The following is a 23602-nucleotide window of genomic DNA, read 5'->3' as shown; positions in this document are numbered from 1 at the left end:
GAAAGAAGTCCTGGCAGAAGCCGGGTAGTACAGTCAAAGTACTCACAGTTTTGTGAAGGATTTATAATGCAAGCTGGGTCTTGTAAATGCAAATTACTAGTACAATGATACAAGGTTAGTTTGGTTAATTGAAGTTGAACCTTTAAGATACATTTGAAAGTGCATTGATTGCAATGGCTTTGGACTGTTCATTTGAACTTTGAGTGGAGTGTGTACATTTTGCATGTATTGATGTGCTTGTCACTGTAATCTTAATATTATTGGTGCAGTTTATCAGCACCAGTAGACTGTCCCTTTTTGCATCTATCAACCACATAGGCAATGAGAGACACAGAGGTACTTCTGGTGAACTTGTGACCAGTAGGCAGCTATAAACAAACACACTTTTACAACATGATAAACCTATTTGCTCGAACATGCTAAGTAGGAGACATGACACAGCCTATAGAAAAAAATGATTAAAGCCTTGCTTAACTAACATAGTTGAAAATATTTCTAAAAACATAAGAATAGAAAGAAGGATAACTTGTGCTTGCCTGTACGATTTGTATATGTTTAGGGTAGAGAAGTGTTAATAGAAAAGAGTATGATGAGATTAGCTCTTTGTTCTGCTAATTATTTGCCTACGCACGACAGATTTTATTTAAGGAAAGAAAAATTGGGGAAAAGTAACTGATTTTAGCTAACTGATTTTTCAGCTGCACTCTGCTTTCCTAAGCAATCACAGCAAAGAGATAGAGATGGTATATTTCAACTGCTCTCATGGGGAGGATTGTTGTTTTTTAAAAAAGTTGTAATAATAATCACTTTGAATAATTTTTCTGCAAATTCTGGAGTCAATAATAGCTATTCTTGCCCTGGAGTGAAAAAAAAAATCCAAGAAAACAACAGGGTCATTGTTCAAAATGCCCAATGATTCCTAGGTCTAGAATACTAAAAACGTTTTGAGGGTTTTTCTAGTGAAACCTGGAGAAATTTTGCTCCATCGAGATATTGGGGTTAAAATTTTACCTGCCAAAGATGAAGAAAATGGGCACCTTACATAAAGTCTGGCAATAAACCCTGACGGAAAGGTTTGACGTGAATTGGCCACCTTTTGAATAAATTATAAAGTGAAATTCAGTGTTTTGTCCCAAAGTTGTACATTTAGCTTTTAAGGTAAAATAATGTACATCACATATTCAGAATTTAAATCTTACTAAACAATGTTTCCCAGCTTTCTGCACCTTCTTCTTTGCCCATTTTCTGTGACTATTTTATTCCTATGAATATATGTTAGCCTACATTTTCTTAAAATATATTGATTCATAGATGTAATGGAGGTTTGTCAATAACTTTCCATGTGTTGTAACCATATGGAATGACAGTTAATGCCAAAAACAACTTCCTCTCCCAAATAAAAATGGCATCAAGAAAACAGTGCTCGAGCAATGCAAATATCCTCAAAGTACAAACTTAAAATTACTGAAAAGAAGAAAGAGGAGTAATATTGATTCAGGGGACACAATCTGACAGGGAAATTTTTGGCTTAATCTCAGAAACAGCAATGTCATCACCCCACCCCACCACTTTTACTCTTGATATGACAAAAACACAGCTAAAATATTTTAGGTCTGAATTTTCATAGATAGGATTTTTTTCCTTCATAAATTAAATGAAAGAAGTTTAATTTGTGAAGGAAGTTGAAGGGTATGAAACCTACAGTGAAACTATGACTGTTTGTAGGCTGGGAAAGTGGCAGGGGCTAGAAATAGCAAGTAAGATTAGAGGTAACACTTTACCACAAATATACAGTTAGTTTCAAAATAGTTCTTTTTCTGTGAGGAAAAGAATCCTGTAGGAGTATTTAGCTTTTAGTGGAGGATATACTTCATTTTAACAGGATATGATTACTATTTACTCTTAGGATAAAGTGTATCCTGTTTAGGCTTAGATCCAACTGATGATGGCTATTCTAAAGATCCTAAACATTTAACTGTACCTTTGTAACACTATCTGCACCACACTCTTCCCTTCCCTTGCTCCATCCAATTCATTCTTATCTGAGTTCCAAATTCAAAGAAAAATGCAATTTAAAGTAGAGAAATAGTAACTCAGGGAAAAGACATCAATCTATTCTTATACTAAATATGGTTGCTTTTGAGAAGTAACTGTATTATGAAGGAAAATGGAAACGGGGTTGATTATTCTTGATTACTTCTATTTCATGGTCAAGGAATCATGGTTTTTCCCATAATAGCCTTACAACAAACCTTTGAAGTAAGCAGGGGTGAGAGAAAGTATAAAGTATAAAAGAACAGGATCAGCCAGTGAATATTCTGCTGGAAAATGAGTTTATACTGGATCTTCCAACTCATAAATTCTACTCAATCTACTCAGTATTTTATTGCGTATGTGTATATGTGTTTCTCCCCCCCTCTCTCTCTCCTACTCTCCCTTAGCATTTTCCACAAGTGCTGGCTCCACTTTTTATTTTAACAGATCAACCAAGTGTTGATCCATCTATTGTGACAGGAATTGAGAGAGTGACTGCCCCAAAATCATCCAGCCACCTTTTAGTTCTAAGGCAGGACTAGAATTCATAGTCTCCTGGTTTCTAGCTGGTGCCTTAACTGCTGCATCGAATTGACTGTTTCACACACACTCTCTTTCTAAGTCAAGTACAGATGTCTCTTTGCCTTTCTGGCAAGATTAGGTAAATTCTGTGAATTTACAAAATTTTACATAATTTGAATAGTTTAAGCAAGAGAGCATGAATCCCTTGAGCCTGCATCGGAGTGCACAGATGACTAATGAGACAAATTATGACATTTCACTACTCTGGAGCTCAGTTAAATACTGACTTTGGCACCTGGTGTTTTCATTTTTTGTTTCCAGCTCTATGTAAATCCTGGCTTGAGTCAATTGAGCTGGAATATGTTATAGATAACTAGGTCAAAATATTTAGAGTGGTTTCAGGGAAATTAAGGTGGCAGCTAAAGAAAGGGAGCAAGATAATTGACTTCTACATTTCTTTCAAAATGTGTAATGTCCTTGTGTGTAGTTGTTTTACTTAGAAGCATGGAGCAAAAAACTCTCAGGCACGATTTTAACTTTGCCAGATCAAGCCCTGCATTTCTAGAGTGCCCCTGCATTAGTGTTAATTTGATATACTTCCTTTGGTATTTCAATCATTTACGAAAGGGAAAAATACTTAAAAGTTCTTCTCTTATTTATGTTTCAAAATAACAATAATAGCCAATTTCCTCCATCCTTTATTTTGTCATAACTGTATATATGCTCATTCTGTTTTCAAACGTTTGTATTAAATAACATCTGGCATTTCTTCCTTTAAGGAAGTATTATGCAATTAGAATTATTTTCCAGCCTTTCATATAATATAGTAAATGCAATATATCATGTAATATAAGAAACAGAGCAATATTTAATTATAATCTGGGTTGAATAAGCATAGAAGAATGAAGCTTTTCGAAAAGTTCTCAACATCATCACTTTTTTTACCAATAAAATAAAAGGTGAAAATACATCTGATGTGATATAATTGTTGCTGGCTCTACTAGAATTCTGAATAGGAGTGTTCTACAATGCAAGATTGTATTAGAGTTACCATTTTGGACCAAGTGTAGGAGAGAGCTCTTCAGCCGGTCTCTTTGGTGTTACTATCTATTCTAATGTCAATGATGACATTCTAGAACAGAGTATAACATTAAATGGAACTCTTAACATTTCTCATCATGTGTAGTTTAACATTTTCTAAGTTGCTCAATCAAAAATGTCCATGGCAGCCAATCTAATTTACACAATTATTCCCAAGAATTCAGGCATCTTATCTACATTGTGGCATTCTGATCTGTTTTCTGATAATAATAAATATCTTGGAAAAAAATCTATTCTTTGACAGCTCTCCTTGAAAAACCGCTTAGCAAAAGACGAGACAATGAAGCTGTACAGAAGGCCAAGATACTTTATTCTTCATGTATGAATGAGAGTGAGTAACTATTTCCATACTGCTGGAACTATATGGTGCATAATTCTATTAGGAAAAAAAGACGTACAAAACAATCTAGAAAGTCCTAGTGTACCTGTGCAGTGAATTTTACATTCCAGATATGTGCAATGGGCACTTTTTTCTGATTGCACTTCAATCTGTGCAATATTATATCACTTACAGTAAATAACTCTATAATACCACAGGCTACTATTGATATTTGTGTATGAAACATGTATATCTAAGGGACATGTAATCTTTAATGTCGCTTTTTCTAGTTTATTGCTCATTTGTTATACTGGATGGTGTCAATGACAAATGTATTATAACACACCAGGAAATACCAGATCGATTGGTGACTCAGTATGGTAATTTCAGAAGGGGAACTGAACAGTAAGATTGAAACAGGGTTTTTGAATAAATGGTTTATTATAAAAGAATACTAAGTTCATGGTCATGTTAGGATGGAATAGAAAGTGATTTAATTAACACTTTGGAGGGGTACAAAAGAAAGATTGAAGGATTCTGATTCGCATAGAAAGACTGGGGAAGAAGAACTAATATCAAATAATAATGTATTAGAATAATGAGAGATGTTAAATAAAATTTTAGAGTTTTAACACTTCATCTATGATGCCTCAACAACTCTTTGGAAGAAATAAAAGAAAAGAAATGAAGAAGGATTATATAGCAGGAATTTTAGCTTTGCCACAGAGAAGTAGGAAAATATTTTTTCCCATGAGATCTGATAGGTGCTGGGATGAAGCACTGATTACATTGGTTACATTTGTGTTCATATCTTTAGATTTTGGTGGGTTAATCTTTTGTAGTCCAAAAGCAACTTGAGGAATTATGACACAGTAGAAACAAAAAGGAAAGATGCCACCATTCTTTTATATCATCTTTTCTTTTCTTCCACCTGCATACATGAAACTTTGGAAACTGAACTATATTCAATGTCCAAGAAAAGGTTTATGTCTATATTATTGAGATCAGGCCACTTGAAACATGTCTGATAAGACACCTTGTCGATAAACCAAATATTGCATTTTTGGGGAGGACCATATTTTTCAAGCTGATGATTTACACATTCCAAATCAGCATCGTTGAAGAAATGACTCAGTCACAGTTTCTGAGATTGGCCATCAGAAACTAAGTGAAGCCCAGATATGTGGAGCTACTCATTGACATTTATTCTCACTTTTCCACAAATCCAAAATAGTCTTGAAATACAACTGTAGCCTTTAGTAAATACTAGCACCCCAGAGAATTCACTGAATCCTCCATTTCAGGTAATATAGTTCATTAGCTCTGCCAACCATTTTTTGGGGTTAGGTCTTACCATTTTTACATTCAAGAAAATATTTATATATAAAAAAGACATCTCCATATAGGTAGTCCATGATTATCAATATGTAGCCTAGATCCTACATATTTGTGAGTAGTGAATCATAAATTATAGGAGAGATTCTCATTTAGCTGGAATGGAAATACTTTTCAGACACCTAGTGATTAGAAAGAGAAAGGAGAAGAAGAACATGTTACATTCAGACTCAGAGAGAGAGGTGGGGGGGAGAGACAGTGTAAGAAAAAATTAAGTGAAGAAAGAACAAATAGTTCCCAGACCAGAGAAAATTCTTATATCAACAAAGGTGCCCCAATGCCCTCCAACTATATTTTGACACAAAGATGAGAAGATAAAGCCTAGAATTTAAATCTAGGGAGACAGACCTAGGCATAGGCTTTATAGAAAATCCAGTGGTGGGATTCAGCCGGTTTGCACCACTTTGGCAGAACCAGTAGCTACTTTTTTGTTGCCCAGGCCCAGAATGGACTTCCGGAAGTGGCATCCACACAGAGAACTGGTTGTTCACATATTTGAATCCCACCACTGAATAAATCTGTTTGCACATGGTTTCATTTTTGTCAGCAAATATAGCTGAATTGTGTCTGAGAGTCGTCTAAGCAAAACAGCAACTTAATTTCAAAGTGAGGGGCTGAAGTCTGACAGCCAGATTATGTTACTGTTGGTGCTACCTAAAACTGCAATTTGAAGTAGAGATAGACTGCCTTGCCCTCTGCTATTATGTACAGCAATGGCCAATATTAATCAGGGTTCCAGTAGAACCATACAGAAGTGCCATAATCTGGTACATGCTGGCCAGCTAGCAGAGCACCTGACCATCCATCATACTGAGTCAGAAACTTGGATGATTTGCATTTGCTTTGAAGGTTGCCAGTGACTGAGCAGTAGTCAAGGCCTGAACAGACAGATGGCAAGAGTGTACATTTTTCTGCTCTCTGTGCCAAGACAAGCTATTCAAAGTGGCTGATTTTTAGCCTAAATCTCTGGTTTCACTTGATGTAGAGAAATATACATAATGATAGGAAAGCAGGCTTTTGTTGCCAACAATATACAGACAGATCATAGGTACTTTAGAAGTGGATTTTCTTTGCAAGTTGCCTTATGCTGACTGATTTTTTTTCATTCTCCCAGATAAGATAGAAAAAGCTGATGCAAAACCACTTCTCAACATGCTGAAGCATTCTCCATTTCGCTGGCCTGTGCTGGAATCAAACATTGGGCCTGAAGGTCTGTGGTCAGAAAGGAAGTTCAGCATGCTACAGACCCTTGCTACTCTTCGTGGACAATACAGTAATTCTGTTTTCATCCGATTATATGTGGCTTCAGATGATAAGGCTTCTAATGAGCACATCATAAAGGTATTATTAAGGAAGCCATACAGGTGGCATTTTCAATTAATTTCATTTTATTATTTAGTATTCTGTCCTTAACCTGGAGCAGGAGATGCTGGCAATTGGACTGTAGCAATGTTTTCTAAACAGGACTGGCTTTAAAGACCCTCTAGAAGCTGGATAGTGCAAAATACAGTACTGTAGTCTGCTTGCAGGTGAACCACCACAGCCAAGAAACAGCCATTCTGCATTGGTTGAAGTGCAATTCAAAGTGCTAGTTTTATCTTGAAGAGCCCTATATGGCTTGGCTGCTGGGCACCTCCAGACCTTTTTCACATGGAATTGAATGATCTGATGTATGCTTTTCAACAAACTCTGTAATGGGAATGGGCCCCCTGTGTATTACAGCCAATGTTTTTTTCATTGTGGTACTTGCATTATGTGACAATCTTCCCTGGAGTCTAATCAGTGCCCTGATGGTCTTCTTCAAAGTAGTAAAACTAGTAAATACAGCATTTATAGAAAGCATTTGGGATGGTGACTGTATGCCAATGCTGGGCCTGCAATATATTTTTTATTATTATATTGTTGTCTTAATTATAACATGTCTAGGAGCCCATGCAGATTTTAATGGTATCTAAAAGATAGGAACAAACCTAGAGATAATAAGCACATCATAGATGTATTATTTAATTAATTATTCACTTTATATATAAATGTATATAAAGGTACAATTATGGAAGCCATGCAGATAGATTGTAAGCTTTTGGATAGACACTTAGCATTCAAAATTAAACAAGAAAGAAGAAATGCAATTTTGTAATACCACGTGGACATCAGCAAGAAGGCCTGAAGCTGTGCCTTACTTTTTGAGTTCATTTATTTTAAAATCAAATGAAATTATTTATTTGTATCCCAGAGAATTCCTTCCTTAGCCACATATGTAAGAAGGTACAGCATATTTTAAATCTGTATTTAACTAACCCTTCAGCTAATTTTTAACAGGATTTATAAAACCTGTTACATTACATTACATCTGTGTTCAACAATATCTTGACATCTGATTATTAGTATGTATATATGTAAATGACTAAACATTGGAAAATGTATGTAACAGTATTCCTGAAGCATTCTACAGTAATTTCTAATTTAATTTTCAGTAATCTGCTTTACAGAAACTACATTGCTATATTCTATTTAATTTTTGAAGAAACTTGTTGGTTTTAGATTGCCTTGCTGTGAGATATTCACATTTTTGGGATGAAGCAAAAAATTGATTGTAAAATTAGAACTCTCAGGGTTTACATATAGATTTTGTCAAAAAAGTTAATAAACAGAAGGCTTTTGTGGACATTTTCCTGAATTCTGAATTCTGCCCACCTCCTTTAACTTATAATACTACATTAGATATTGGCATTGCGATACTGCTACAAATCTATTCACAAGTAGTCTCACTAAGATCTTTGGGTTTATTTTTGAAGTCTGGTTATAGAACTATAGTCCAAATTGTGTTTTTGTAAATCTAATGTATTCTTATTTTATTTATATAGTTAGACCAAGCATCTCTGACTCTATCAGCACGAGAAGACTATCTGGATAATACCACAGAAGCTAAATCTGTGAGTGTTATTTACTCAATTACCTAAGTACATTCACAATTTTTCCTCAGCCTATCTGGAATTAAAACTCCCAAAAGCTAGCTGGATTCTGTGGGTGAAATCCAAGCACATCTGCAGAATACCAGGCTTGGAAACTGTTCATTCTTCAATATTTTGTATGCTATATGTGGTATAAAAATGATATTTCTGCTAAAAATTTACATAAACCATATGAAAAGTGAGCTGAAAGAAAATCTTAATTATGTGAGAATATATACCTTGTCACTTACTATCTATACAGTAATTTACATATCGTTTGCAACATAGCAGGTAAATATAGGGAAAGATAATAAATGGTATATAGCGATTGAATATTTCAACATATTCTCCCTACTCTGCACAATAAACACACCAATATGTCAGTTACTTATTATCAGTAGAACCTTGCCTTGTTCCATGACCCTGTTCCTTTTCAATGTTGACCATTATTTGCAGCACAATCTTCTTTGTTAATTTATGAGTTGCAACCAAGGATGTCTTGCTGAGTACAATTTTACCATCATTCATATGTTGCACAAGTCTGAGTTCTCTTCTTGTGTTTAGTTTTCTGAATAAATAGATAAATATTCCCTGATAACATAGAAAGATAAAGGAAGTACAGATGAAGTTCACATCCCTGGTTCCTTCAAAACCAAACTTTTGAAGAAAGCTACGGATCCACTTTCTCAAGGTTTGCTAATTAATGCAAATGGAATGCTAATTAATATTTGCGATGATTTACACAACCCGTTAAATAATATTAAAATTCAATAGTGTTACTGAAATTAAAAATAAAAATAAATAAATAATGTGCTATGTTAGGCCATTCAGTGTAAAATAAGGTAATAAATGTTATCTACTTGAGCTATTGTCTTTTTTTGCTGTATTAATGTCTGAATTCTTACCCCACTGTAGTACAGAGATGCCTTGTTCCAGTTCATGGTTGATACCGCAGTCCTTTTGGGTGCCAATGCTTCACATGCAGAGATGGACATGAAATCAGTGCTTAAATTGGAAATCAAAATTGCTGAGGTTAGTGCCCTTTAAAATATAGATTTCAGCTGCAGTTGTGGTAGCCAGTCTTGAAGAACCCTGGAGTTTTCCCTCTATTCAGCACTGCTCTTTCTCAGATTTGTAATTCAGTGCCATCTTGGTTGCTGTTGCCTCTTCTGCATCTGTTATTTTCATCCAACTGTCTTTGTAAGAACATTTGAATAACAGAATAATAGAGTTGAAAGGGACCTTGGAGGTCTTCTTGTCCAACCCCCTGCTCAAGCAGGAAACCTATACCATTTAGACAAATGTTTGTCCAATCTTTTCTTAAGTACCCCCAGTGTTGGAACAACTTCTGGAGGCAAATCATTCCACTGATTATTCGTTCTAACTGTCAAGAAATTTCTCCTTAGCTCTAGGTTGGTTCTCTCCTTGACTAGTTTCCATCCATTCCTTCTTGTCCTGCCTTCAGGTGCTTTGGAGAATAGCTTGGCTCCCTCTTCTTCTTCTTCTTAGATATTGGAACACTGCTATCATGTCACCCCGGACCTTCTTTTCATTGCACTTATTTGAACCACAATTTTTGCAGTCAAATTATGCAAACTACATTTAATAAACTTTGACCACTTAGAATGAAAAATATTCTCATTTTTGATGTTTGAAATTTTGGTAGTTTCAGGATGGCAGGTACAGATAGAGTTTCAGTGATATTTAATCATATATAATTTTCAATGATTTAAATTCTATTGATACCAGTGATTCAGTAAGTTCTTAAGATTTCTTTTTAAATTCTTTTTATGCTTTCTAGTCTTTTATGTAATTTTGTTTTTGCACTTTATATTTTTATCTTTTTAATGTTTTGCATCCCATCCTCCTTACATGACCATAATAAAGGTTTTTAAAAAAAGATGATCAGAAACATTACATTTAAATTTAGTATCCCCTGCTTATAGAGAAAACATATCTGATCATAATCAAATATGATATTTAGAGCTTATTGGTCATGTAACTGTATACTGCCTGTAGCTCCTAATAAGTAAAATACAAACAATATGTTGGTTTGCAAGATAGTTATTAAATAAGAGAACTTAGCTCGTATTTAAGGGCAAGTGGGGAAATATAGAAATACATATCATGCAAGTACAATGAAATTTTTGTATATTTTACACCTGTGTTGCAAAGTCACACACACAGTACTCAGGGTTGGGACTTTTATCATGATGCAAGATCACTTTAATAGAGATAAGTAGGAACCCTTAGCTAGGCAAAATATTTCTTTAAGTCCAACACAAGAAATTCAGAAATGACTCAGGCAGATGCTTCCCTAATTCACTGAAATATAAGAAGAAAGAAGTAAAATTCAGTAAGATACCTAAGCATAATAAAATAGGTTTAGTCTTCTCCTAGAATTGATTTCCTGATCTGATATATCTGGAGGGGCTGGCAGGAATAGCATGAGAGGGCCCTTTCCCGCTAAGATTTTAGAAGGCACAAAAAGAAATAAATATGTGTACAAATACTTTTTTTAAACTGGACCCTATGTTTTGAGACAAATTTCTTTATCAGTGGATTGAAGCAATAAAAATACCTTTACAAGATACAGTCTATAATGGATTAAATCTTTCCATCAAAGTATAACATTTCTAACATACAAATGCATAATGAATAAATGCAAAAGACACATTAAACAAGACATTGACCAAGGAGAATGCCATAGGGGAAAAAAAACCCCTGTACATTCAAAGTATAAAGCAGGGACAAACAGGTTGGAATCTTAGAAACTAAAGGAGAACTTAAATAAAACAAACAAACAAAAAGCTGATTAATTAAGAGCACAATTTAAAGCATAAAACTGCATCACGAAGCAAGAAGCCCCAAATAAATGTTTTACAAAATGACAAATAACCATTCATGTACTGACCAAACATTTTGCAATAACATCTTGCAAGGATGGTTCTGCCAACCTACCAGTTCGAAAGCACGTAAAAATGCAAGTAGAAAAATAGGGACCACTCCAGTGGGAAGGTAACAGCGTTCCGTGCGCCTTTGGCGTCTAGTCATGCCGGCCACATGACCACAGAGACGTCCTCGGACAAGCGCTGGCTCTTCGGCTTTGAAACGGAGATGAGCACCGGCCCCTAGAGTCGGAAATGACTAGCACGCATGTGCAGGGGAAACTTTACCTTTACCTATTTATTGTGCATACCTGGGAAAGGCTTTAGTAGATTTTTGATTGAAAAAATATGAGTGAAACAATCAATAAAATTTAAGATCTGCAATGAATCTTTATGCTGGCCAGACTTTTTCTCTTCAGGAGGACACTGTGGTTATCTGTAATAGCAAAAAACTAGAAGCATAAATTATGTTAATTATAATATATAGAAGAAAATTGTTAAAATAGTTATACAGAAAAGTGGCTGTTTATGTATAATTATAAAATAATTCTGTTGTGATATCAGCAGGTTTGATGTAACATTGGTTGTCTCAGTGAAGGAACTATTAAAAAATCTGTTGATGTTAACAGAGTCAGAGTGGATTTCTCAGTACCATAATATTTGTTTACATGTATCTTTGCAGATAATGATTCCACATGAGAATCGAACCAGTGAATCTATGTATAACAAAATGAATGTATCAGAACTCAGCAGCATGATCCCACAGGTTGGAAAACAATTTTGATAATGCAGGATTGGACTGGATATACCTTTCTAAATTAAAAGTTGCTTTAGATGTGCATAAGGTGCAATTTAAATTAAAATAGTTAAATATATATGTTCACAATTAAATGCAGCTGATTTTATGGAAAGTTTGAAATATTTGCAATGTGCAGTGAAGGTTTTTTTCTTTTGTAAGAACCAAAAGCTAAATATTTTCCATATCTTTCAGTTTGACTGGCTGGCATATATCAAGAAGGTGATTGACACTAAACTCTATCCTGACCTGAAGGACATTGATGCTTCAGAAAATGTGGTCGTCCGAGTGCCGCAGTATTTTAAAGATTTATTCAGGATATTAGAAAGAGAAAGGAAAAAGTAAGAATTTCTCACTGATGTTGTTTTTCTGCTGGACTTTTAGAACAAAGTGTTGGTTCCTGGTGCACTTTGAAGAAATAATATATACCTGCAGAAGTCTTTCAGTTTGTCACAGTGCTTTTTTTCTAAAAAAAAAAAAAGGTGCCGGAACTCTCATCTTGTTAATCTTTTATTTATATAATTTTATTTATATATTTATTTACAGTGCTTTTTTTGTAAAAGAAAAAGGTGCCGGAACTCACACATGTCATACAAGCCATCTTGCCTACTCTACAAGATTCCATCCAAAAAAGGTGCCGGAACTCCGTTCTGAGCGTTCTATGAGGAAAAAAGCCCTGTTTATTTATATATATATATATATATATATATATATATATATATATATATATATATATATATATATATATATATATATATTCAATTCTTAACATAAATTTAATTTATTGTATTTAAGGCAAATGTTCATAGTAAATTCCAAAGTTTTGTCCAATTCTTGTTCGGCAAATCTTTGAGATTTGAGCCAAGTTTAATTCATAATTTCCTTTAGTTTTTTCATCTGTTTTTGGCTTAGATGAAGTAATGCATCTTTCAGGCATTCACCAAATAAACTAGAATTTCTTGTGAGCATCTCCTTAAATACAAACAGCTCATAAGCCGGTCCTACTTATATTAGCAACTACATTATTGATGGCTTGTACATACCATTTTAAAGATATGATCACATTGGTTCAAGTGAATGAGATGCTCCTATAACCCAAAATGCATGCTATTAATTCCTCCCTGCCAAAATAGTTATTTTCATCAGACTTAGTTCATGATGAACACTTTTCTATCAAATTTATCATGAAGACAGCATAATAGGCTGCCATAAGGGTGAAAAATTGTGGGATATCTGAATGACGCAAAAAAAATGTTGGTAGAGTTGAAAAGAATCTTGCAAAGTTACTTCCTTTTTAAGGAACAAAACAGAAATTTCAAAAGTTATTATAAGGATTTTCCACTTGCTTTGCAGAAACAAATGCATTATATACAGTAAAAACACATGACTTTAATTTAGATATTACTGTCAGAACAGCCTTCCCTAACATGAGATTTTCCATATGTGGTAGTGTACAGATCCCATAAATGTTAGCAATATATTTCAGTGGGATGAACTCTGTTATCTATTTGGCAAAGAAAAAAGGAAAAAAAATAAGGAGTAAAAGAACCATTTCATGAAAACATGAAGAAGCAGTAGCTTCTGACTGGATAACCTTCTACTCAAATCTATACATGCTACTACTTTTCAATTGTTTAAAAATGAATTTATACCAATACAAATAGTAATAAAGTTTATACAGATATAAACAGATGCAAATAAAAGAATTGCATTTCATTTTATTTAAAATGAATGCCATTAAAAAAACTACATTGCAAAAATTAGTTAAACTGAAGAAAAACAATTGGAAAGGAGAAAGAGAAAAAACCCTCTTTTGTTAGGATTTCCAAATAATAATGTTATAAAATTCAGGTTTTAAGCAAAGGCTACATGAAGTAGTTTTATCCAATCTTACTTTGTTAACAGTTTCAAGAACTGAGAGCTAGCACTGAATCCAGCATAAAACTCTGGCACATACACATCTATTACAAAATTTGCTTCTTTTGCTATCTTTCAGACAGGATGTATTCAACCACAGATAGAGAAGTTCCAATTTGAGTGTATAGTGATATGATAATATTAACATCACTTTTATATATTTAAACTTTAACCTCCAAATCTGGTTCACCACGGTATTAATCTCTAATCATTAAGGAACTACATGACCAAAGCATACAAATAAAGTTCCTTGAAATTTATTATCTCTCCGTCTTAAGGCAAGATTACAGCCAACCTTTCGGAAACATCCAAAATGCCTAATATATTCAGTTTGCCAAAACTATAATATAATACTATAGATTCTAAAAACAGATTATTTTGATGATAGACTATGATCAAGCACTTATTGCGTTCAAGTGATATACCATGGATCTGGAAAGTCAATAAGACTTACCTGCTCTACCAGATTGAATAATCAATCCTCTTTTTTCCTCTTTTTTTCAAACTGGCAAGGTATTTAAATCAAATAATCTTCCCTAAATTTTGAACAATATCAGCTTTATTGCTGTAAAACATTGAAACATGTTTTAATGCTTTCGAACAACAGTTCTTCATGGGAAGTATTAAAAAGTTTGTTATGAGTTAAGATTGTATCTTGATGGAGAAGTACCCATTGAATCTGTATCCCATGTGTTCTTATATTTCACTTTCTACAAGGACTCAAACCTGTTTCATAACTCCCTACTTGCTGAAGTCCATAGCCAATTCTGATTTATTTTATTTGCAATTATTCCTATCAGACCAGTTCATTTCCATTTCCTTTTATGTGGCAAAATATTGTTACACTTTTGGAAAATTTCACACACGTTGATCATCATGATGGTCTAATTACAGTTTTATACTTGTTTTTTACTTACCGAAAACAGAAACTGTTAATCTGTTGGATTCTGTGGAACTGAGTTTTTAAATAATTAAAAAAAACATACTTAAAGCTTGATAAACCTTAAAGCTTTTGTTTTCCAATACAGTCTATTCCACGTCATAAAGCCATTAATACTATTTCTTAGATTTGATCATGATGAAAATGTTGTGTACCGTCTTTGAAAGTCTTCTCCAATGTACAGTAGATAACATTTATGGAATTTCAGAGACTGCTAAAAGGTGAGGCTGAAAAGGAACACAACAGATGTTTTAACTGAATATTTTGCCATGGCTGTTTTATATTCTGTATCAAAGATATCAAAGGATTCTTTAGGATGTTGTTAAATTCTCTGGGCAACAGACAGAAGCAACATATGAAGTGGAAACCATCACAGTAGTATTATAGCAGTATTTATAGTAACTTGAGTTAGCAATCATTGTGAATTATTATGTATAATATGCATTTCCGTATATGTTCCTAAAGTGCCTTCATAGCTGCAGTCTTCTTAAAGTGATTTTTAAGTGGTTCCTTCCTCATTTGATTGCTCCTGACTTTGGCCTGTTTCTTTTGTCCTGTAATGTTTAAATTGCAACCATCATTTTCACATAAAAGTAGGAGTTTTGAAATGAAAATCCTGGCTGTTTGCCTTCTAAAAAAATAGTTATTAACTTATTTATTTTAAAAAAAGTATTTAAGAGAAAGCAACATTGGTTTTGATTTCAAAACGTTTATCAGTTTAGAAGCCACATTCAGTTGCACTATATTTATTCTTTAATTTTTTCATCTATTTTTTCATAAATTTAAAAGTCCATATGTACTAATTTTTCTGTCTTCATAAAAGGCAAAGCAGAACCTTGGTGTAATCCTTATTTTTATAATTCCATAAGATATTTGAGGTAGAAAATGCTGGATCATCATCCTTAGTTTTGCCCTACCCTAAAACAAGTTGCTTCTCAATTATAACTTGAGCCATCTATTGCTCTTTGTTCTTCAGGAATCTTATAGCAAAAAATCAATTCTTGTTTGTAACACCTTGAAACCAAGCCGATGGATTAATAGCATTGCCTCGCTCCTAGGCACTGGATTAACATGGCCTCTTGATTCCATCTGGCTCTGATTCTATCAAAGCAGTAGTATTCTGTATTAAAACTGATAGACTGCATTGCTCCATGTGAGGCAAGATAAAAGCAAGCTGATTCTGGCCAAATTTTGCACATTTCCTTGAGATATAATATCATGTTCAAGTTTTCCCAATGAGACAACAGCATTTTCTAGGCTCAGTAGAATTTTGAGTTATTGACAGATGGTTGTGTGGTATCATTTGGTGGAGGTGGGATAAGTCTTGATTGTTTCTATGTCTACCAATAATCTGCCTAAAAGGCCTTAGCCCAAAGGTTCCCACACTTTTTCAGTTCACAGCATCCTTAGTGTCACAAAAATATGATGTTGCAAAACCTGATGTTTCTTGTCGTGTCATTGTGAGATCACTGTAGTGCCCCGTGGTACCTCAGCACACAGTTTGGGGAATTGTAGCCAGAGGTATTCTGTGTACAAGATTTAACACATTCAGGTAGTCCTCAAAATAATTTCTTTAAAGAGGCAAAGTCAAAGATCAAAATATGTTGACAAAATATTGATTCTATTCTTTCAAACTAAGTTTTTAAAAATGCTTGCCTATTTGCAATGTTTAATTACTTAACATCTATATATCTTATGTCATTTAGCCTTAAAATGATCTGGTAACATATGTCATTCATAGTATGATACCTAAGACGTTGTAGCATTAGATACAAACAGCAGAGGCACTATATTTCTGTTTTATCAAATTTATTTTTTAAAGTTTATATTGATCTTGTGATTGCATTGATTCAGTTATTAACTGTCCAGAATAATGCAAGTTACACTGGAAGAGCAGAGCAACATCTTTTCCAATAAACAATATTCTTACTATATTCCTTGGAATTATATATATTTGGTTCCAGTATGGAACATGCCATTAAGAAATTGATTTCTAAGTCTTTCAGAAGCTCTGAAAGCTAAAATATTCAAGACGTTTATTTAATTTGTTTTTAGTGACCACTATTTTTTTTATCATGATTGATCAATTAAAACTATACTAATGAATACTACAAAAGTTATTAAAAGGAAGGCTCGGTGACTGGACCATTGACTCTTTCTCATCTCAATCCAACCCACAGAGTTGTTAAACCTTTAATTTAAGACTACATCCCAGTTCAGGATATTCAAAAGGAAAATGTCCTTCATTCTACTGTAATATGTTTTTGTCAATTCATACTTTATTCATACAGTAAGTTGATATTGTAGTGAATAAGAAAGTAAAAAACTATGTATATTTCTAGTATTGGCTGTACATTGGAACACATAGATCTAGTTGATCTTCATTGGTATGTATTACAGGACTATTGCCAACTATCTGGTATGGAGAATGGTTTATTCAAGAATATTCAACCTCAGTCGGCGTTTTCAATATAGGTGGCTAGAATTTTCAAGGGTAAGTATGGGACATCAATATCCACGTAATCCATGTCTATAAAATCGGTAACAGCATTTGATGGCCATATTTCATGAACTAGTATAATTCCAGCTAGCCCATCTGAACCAAAAGCTTTTGTAGAGATCAGTGAGTATTGAATTTCTAATCTTTCCCAGATCATTGGGATTTGGATCTTGACAACTGTTTTTTTAAAAAAAGAGTCTTTAGAGTTTCTTTGTTTACTTATTTGAAAAATAAGTAATATTTAACCATATTATATAAAATCACTCTGAATGGCTAACAATTAATAGAACACACAAAATAAAAAATTCTTACATATCACCAATGCTGTAATGCTTCCATCACAAAAACACAAATGCTGGCCTTACCCCCCACCTTGGGCCAATGCTTAAGGGAAAAGACAGGTCTTAATGGCCTTTAAGAAAACAAGGAGGGTGGGGTTGCTCTTTATCTCAAGGCTGTAGGCTGTTTCATTGGGTAAGGAGAGGTACAGAAAAGGCTACACAAGAACTTGCCATAATATATCAATCTTAACCCAAACAGGTAATCCAGGGAACAGGATCTTTGGTGCCTCAATGGGATAAATGTGTAAACTTCGTAGAAAGTGCTCTGCCATATGTTGTTGGCAAAATATTTGTAGAACGACATTTCCAAGAAGATAAAAGAGAAATGGTAGGTTTTATTTTGTTTTATTTAATTTTTTTATATTTGTTTGATTGTTTCAACACAGTAAACAATAGTACAAGAGTTAGGGAATTAATATTATTTTATTGTGGAAAATGAAAAGTCCCAGCTTCAGGAACAAATCACATCCACACAAAATCTATAAGGTTAGATAGATATTATAATTTACTTGGGACCAGCTAGGTAGAAATGAATAACTGTTTTTCTGTCTTTGAACTGAGTTAGATAAAAACAGCTTTTCTTAACTGCTAACTGCTACATTTAACATAGTTTTGTACCAATTTTGCACCATTTTATTACAAAAAGCCTGAGTTTTGTATCACTGTAGATAAGGGAATTCAGATATTTCAAGTTAAGATTCTGAGGAAATTATAGTCCTATGTTCACTCAGTATATGTGCTAGCTTTTGGTACCAATTACCGGTATACTGTTTTGTTACATCAAGGCCAGGTTTTGCAATCCCATCAAAACTAAGTCACTGATATGCATTCTATGTATTAACATTGTTCTAGCACCTATTGAGCACTGAGAGAGAGCTTTTTACTTCTAATGGATATTCTTGAATTTTATAAATATATGCAATATAAAGAAATAAACAAGTCACAAAACTAAGACACTGAATTTAGACTCACATCTCTGTAAACACTGAACAGAGTATAAAACAAGGTAGTGTGATGTCCCTTTGCTTATCTACAATGCTTGATAGAATATTTACCATAAATCATAAAATGAATGGAGGTCTTATAAGACAGACATATATTCATAGAAAGATAGTGGATGCTGTGTGGCCTGTAGTAAGGAATAAATTATCACAAGAAGGAAAACTGCTGTGTGTCAACGCTGCTAACATCGAATGTTTTTGCTTGACAAGAGATGATGAAGCAGCTATTTCATATGTTAAAGTTGTGTATTGCTTTAAGAGGTAGGGTTAAGGCTCGGAGGAGGGAGGAGGAAGATTGTGCCTCAAGGCCATATGAAATTAAAGAAGATAAGAACTTGGCCAGTTGTCTAACGGAAGGGAAACTGATTCTTTAAATTAATAGGAGAATATGATTAATGACAAAATTAGAAAGGTGGAGAATTGTGTTTTAATATATTGTGCAAGGGGGCGGAGATTTCAGATTCCAGCTTCCTTCGAGCAAGCATTTGCTGGTGTATTAGGCTAATAAAGGACTTTTAAGGTAAACAATGCCTCAGAGTCACTTGAAAAGCCCATAGTCGGAAACCTGACACTATGATTCTTGTTATATGGAAGTGAGAGTTGTGTCACAAGAAACATAAAAATGTGTTGAATCGGGCACTTAAATATGTGTGGCAAAATAAACAAGTAAAAATGTATTAAAAATGGTTGATTACAGAACATGGATTGAATACAAAAGTAAGTAACCATTGTGAAAGAAATACTTTGAGGTGGCTTGGTTATACAGAGAGAATGAAAGAGATCAAATTTCAAACTAAAAAAAAGAGAAACAGTGTATGGTTTAAGAGGAAGGGGAAGATTGGAAAAAAAAAACCTGGCTGGCTCCATTAATAAGATCCTGAAAAGAGAAATGTATGAAGCATAAAGACTGAAAGGTAGCATATGTGGTCAATGGAATGATGTAAGCAAGTATAGAAATCAATTGTGAATAGTATGGGTACAAGATTGATTCAAGGTACACACACACACACACACACACACAAAACACAGACACACACACACACACACACAAATAGTTTTAGCTGTTTCCTTTGCTTTCATCCTATGTTATGCTTTTAACTTCTTTTGCTTAATCATTCTTATTCCTTTATGGTACTGTCAAGTTCCAGCTAAGAAGCCCAACAAAGCAAAACACCAGAAACATTGCGATCTCTAATTTAAACTTTATTAGACATTAGCAAACTGGTATGATAGAAGCTGGCTCTGAGAATATGGTGGGAAATAGATACAGTAATTTAAAGAGTAAAACTTTCCTTCCCCTCTTTGACAGTTCAGGCCACAGTTCAGGCCAATTCATCTTCCAGTAATTGTTCTGAGAAGAAACTTTGGTTCGCCAAAACATCTCTTTAGTGGCTTCGGCTGTCACGTTGGTAGGGAGCATCTGTGGATCCCAAATTCTCCCTCCTTCACCCCATAACTGTAGACAAACTAGAAGCACTATGGCGGTCCTAAAGACAGTACATTTCATAGTGTTATGTACTGGGTTCGTTGCTTAATGACCAAGACGAGGCAAATGAGTTCAGCAAAGATCATTGTTTATTGCTTGCAGTATCTGAACTGAGAAATAGGGCTGCAAATGCAGCAATTTATACCCTGGTCTCTAGGTGGAGGCCAATAAATTTAAAGCAACCTATTGCCGCCCTAGAGACAACCAATAGTGGTGCTGGAGACGGGTTGTCTGAGGAGCTGGGAGCCGTTAGCCAGCTTCCCTGCTCAAGCAACCTTCCCATGTGGTGTTCCCTTAACAAAACAAGCCCAATACATTACACATAGCTTCACAGATACTTTGTATAAAGTTGCTTACTGCACCAGGAAATAGAGTGATGGCTGTGTATGTATTGGAATGTGCCTGAATATATGGTAGGCATAACCCAAAATGTTCTGTAGAAAAAAATGGGAAAGAAAACTAAATCAAATCTTGAATGAACAATGCCATGTGTATTTATAACCCTAGGCGTGCTTACTCCATTAATGCCTTGTACATGCCTCTTTGTGGTAAATCTTATGGAAATGCTGGGTTTTAACATGAATATGGACAAGATGTAAATAAATACTCTGGTTTATTTCATTTTTAAAGTGGGTCCTTTTCATTTCCTTAGTTTATCAATCATGTTTCAGCTGCTTAGACATTATGAAATTATGGCACCCCCATGTTCTCTTTGTTGTAAATGCCTGTTACAAAACAAATAATCTATTATGGCATTCTCAAATGTAGTCATTGATGAACTCATACCTTGGGTGTCATCTTGCCTTTCTGCTTTGAACAAAGAGATAATATTTATGATCTAACCCTATTGCTACAGATGTGCACAAAAATCAGAATATACCCCAGAGCCCAATTGTAAAATCTAGAATATGAACTGGCAAGCTCCAAGTTCAGGGAGTTCAGCTCATTAGTGCACTAAGTTAATTGAAACATTACTCTGCCATCAATATTCTGTGAGTTAACTATTCCCTGGGATGCAGTTTACTCTTGATTGTTGAATGCTCAGTCATATTCTGTCTTAGATTTGTACTGACTTCCATATTGAATAAAAATAATGTGATATTAAAAAGACATTAATGAATCATAAAAATAAGATGCTACAAGTCCCCTAGGTCGTTTAGAGAAGGGCACTCTTTTTGTTTACATAAATCAATATCAAAACACAATTTTAGCCAGCAGTTTCTAGGGTGGTAGCTGAACTGAAACAAGAACAGAAGTGTTGCAGCATCTTGAAGCCAACAATACTGTTACAATATTAATGGAAGTTTAATACAATAATGTTAATCTAAACCTATTTCTTAGGTTTAGGTGATATTAGAAGTTTCACTTACTCCACTTTTTCTGAGCATTTTGCCAATATTTGTTTTCACATTTTAGATGGATATTTAGGGGAAAATCTGGCTTTGATGCTTTTTCATAATTTCTTTCAACCTAAATACATTTCATAACAATATTGCAATTTTTATCAGTCTCATACAGTTTTGCTAGTATGAGCTTTCTTAGAACTGAAATTAGAGGCTGGCAATACAATACAGGGTAAAAACATATGGGAACTGAAATACAAAACACCTTTAGGATACTAAAAATTGACCATAGGATAAAGAATAGAGAAAACTAAAGTATATTAGGGTCTCTGAAGGTCATATAGACCTATTCCTTCTTATTCTTAAATTGAAGAATGTTCAGTTCGTCCATGTTCTTGGCTGGGAACTGGTTGAGCAAAATAATGCAAATATTGAATGTATAACTAGATGCACAACTGCATCCATGCTGGCAATTTGCACAGAAACACGCTTGTCCATATAGATTTCTTCCCTCCATGGTATTGGATTGAAAATAGCACCTTTCTCAAGGAGATAATGTTTCCTTCAGATGGCAGAGCTGACTGAAGGAATTCGATGGGCCTTTATAGACATGTTGGAAAATGAAAATGACTGGATGGATTTGGATACAAAAAGAAAAGCTGTTGAAAAGGTAAGGATATTGAAATACAAGTCTATACTATCATATATGAATGCATAGCTAGAAAAAGAACTTAACGTAGGATTGGATGTTTATTGCAAAGTTCTATGATTTACATCTTGAACTTAGTTAAATCTTTATACTCATCATGATAATTTTTTGATTCCTCATTTTGCATTTAAATAGAACAAGTTAATTTATTATATTTCAATAAATAGTTTTCCTTGCGAGAGAAACTATTAATTTAAGGTTTCAATACTTCTCTTCTTGATGTTATTCAATTCCTGGAATTGATTGGAATTATTGGATTGGAATTATTGTACATCTGTGATTTTAACACAGACTTGAGCTATTTTATTTGTTTATTATTTGTATTATAAAAATCTGGAAATGGTTTAAAATAAAATTCATTGTATGTATTACGATATTGTCAATACAGGTCAAGTACAGTTTCTACTGAATAGAACTTATTACAGTGCATTATGTTTGATTATATTAAAAAGAATGCTTATCACTGTATAATTTATGTAGAATAATCAAATTTGAAATTTCAGTTTAAGATGGTGTGGGGAATCTTAAAGCTGAGATTTACATTTCATTTTTTTTTGAATGGTTGGGAACCACCGTGCAATAATCGGGGAGGATAATGCGCAGTAGGAAGGTATGTGTGTTCTTTAGGCTGGTTGTTAAGTCTATGTTAAGGCACACAGTACAGTTTTTAATGTTTTTCATTCAAACTGACATAAAATTATGCCACTGATTTTCAGAAACTGTGGTTAAAGGTTCAGTTCTCAAAGTCTAATGTTATCTGTAATTTAAAAGTACCAACATAATAGTCTCAAGTATTTTCAGTCAGAAATTATGGTGCACATAATTATTAGCTCATGAAATTTAATACATACCAAACATACGGTAATTTTTGTTTTACCTTTTCTGATGCTTCAGTAGTTCTTAAAACTACTCTCCCTTGTTCTTTCAAGTTTTTATTAATATTTTTAAAAATGGAATTTGTGTTAGAAGTTGTTCAATTGCTTCCATTCCTTTGTGACCTGATGGAAATAATTTCCAGGATTGTCTGTTTGTAACGAGGTATTTGAATTGCTGTAAGCTCATATTTATGCATTCTGAGATATCTAGTCACTTTTATTTGTTTCATTCTTAATATTTTAACATATAATTATGCATTATATTCATTGATATTATTAGTTATCATTTTTTCACTGGAAAAGATTTCTTTTGTTGTGTAAAAGTAGAATTTAATGACTCTCGTCTGCAATAAGAACACCCCATTCTAAGATCTGCATTATTTTCCTACATCTGCATTTCTGTTAAAGCGGGAAGAAAATTCCAAAAAACAAACTCACTGTGTCTTATTTGACTTCTTAGAAACTATGATAAACTGGCTTGTTG

The 23602-nt window shown here is 33.9% G+C and overlaps 1 protein-coding gene across 1 annotated transcript in view; it reads left to right on the top strand.

Annotated features, from left to right (window-relative positions):
• The window catches only part of PHEX (phosphate regulating endopeptidase X-linked), a 95908-nt gene that overhangs the window by 20685 nt on the left and 51621 nt on the right, over nucleotides 1-23602 (top strand). Inside the window, exons 4-12 of the mRNA XM_083361622.1 lie at nucleotides 3902-3988; nucleotides 6486-6712; nucleotides 8236-8304; nucleotides 9238-9354; nucleotides 11893-11976; nucleotides 12202-12347; nucleotides 17264-17357; nucleotides 17904-18032; nucleotides 22103-22204. Of these exons, the coding sequence (XP_083217748.1) occupies nucleotides 3902-3988; nucleotides 6486-6712; nucleotides 8236-8304; nucleotides 9238-9354; nucleotides 11893-11976; nucleotides 12202-12347; nucleotides 17264-17357; nucleotides 17904-18032; nucleotides 22103-22204 (1055 nt within the window). The remainder of the gene's footprint in view (nucleotides 1-3901; nucleotides 3989-6485; nucleotides 6713-8235; nucleotides 8305-9237; nucleotides 9355-11892; nucleotides 11977-12201; nucleotides 12348-17263; nucleotides 17358-17903; nucleotides 18033-22102; nucleotides 22205-23602) is intronic.

This window comes from Vipera ursinii, assembly GCF_947247035.1.
Source record: "Vipera ursinii genome assembly, chromosome: 4".
Taxonomy (NCBI): domain Eukaryota; kingdom Metazoa; phylum Chordata; class Lepidosauria; order Squamata; family Viperidae; genus Vipera; species Vipera ursinii.
This window is presented reverse-complemented; position numbering and strand designations above follow the sequence as displayed.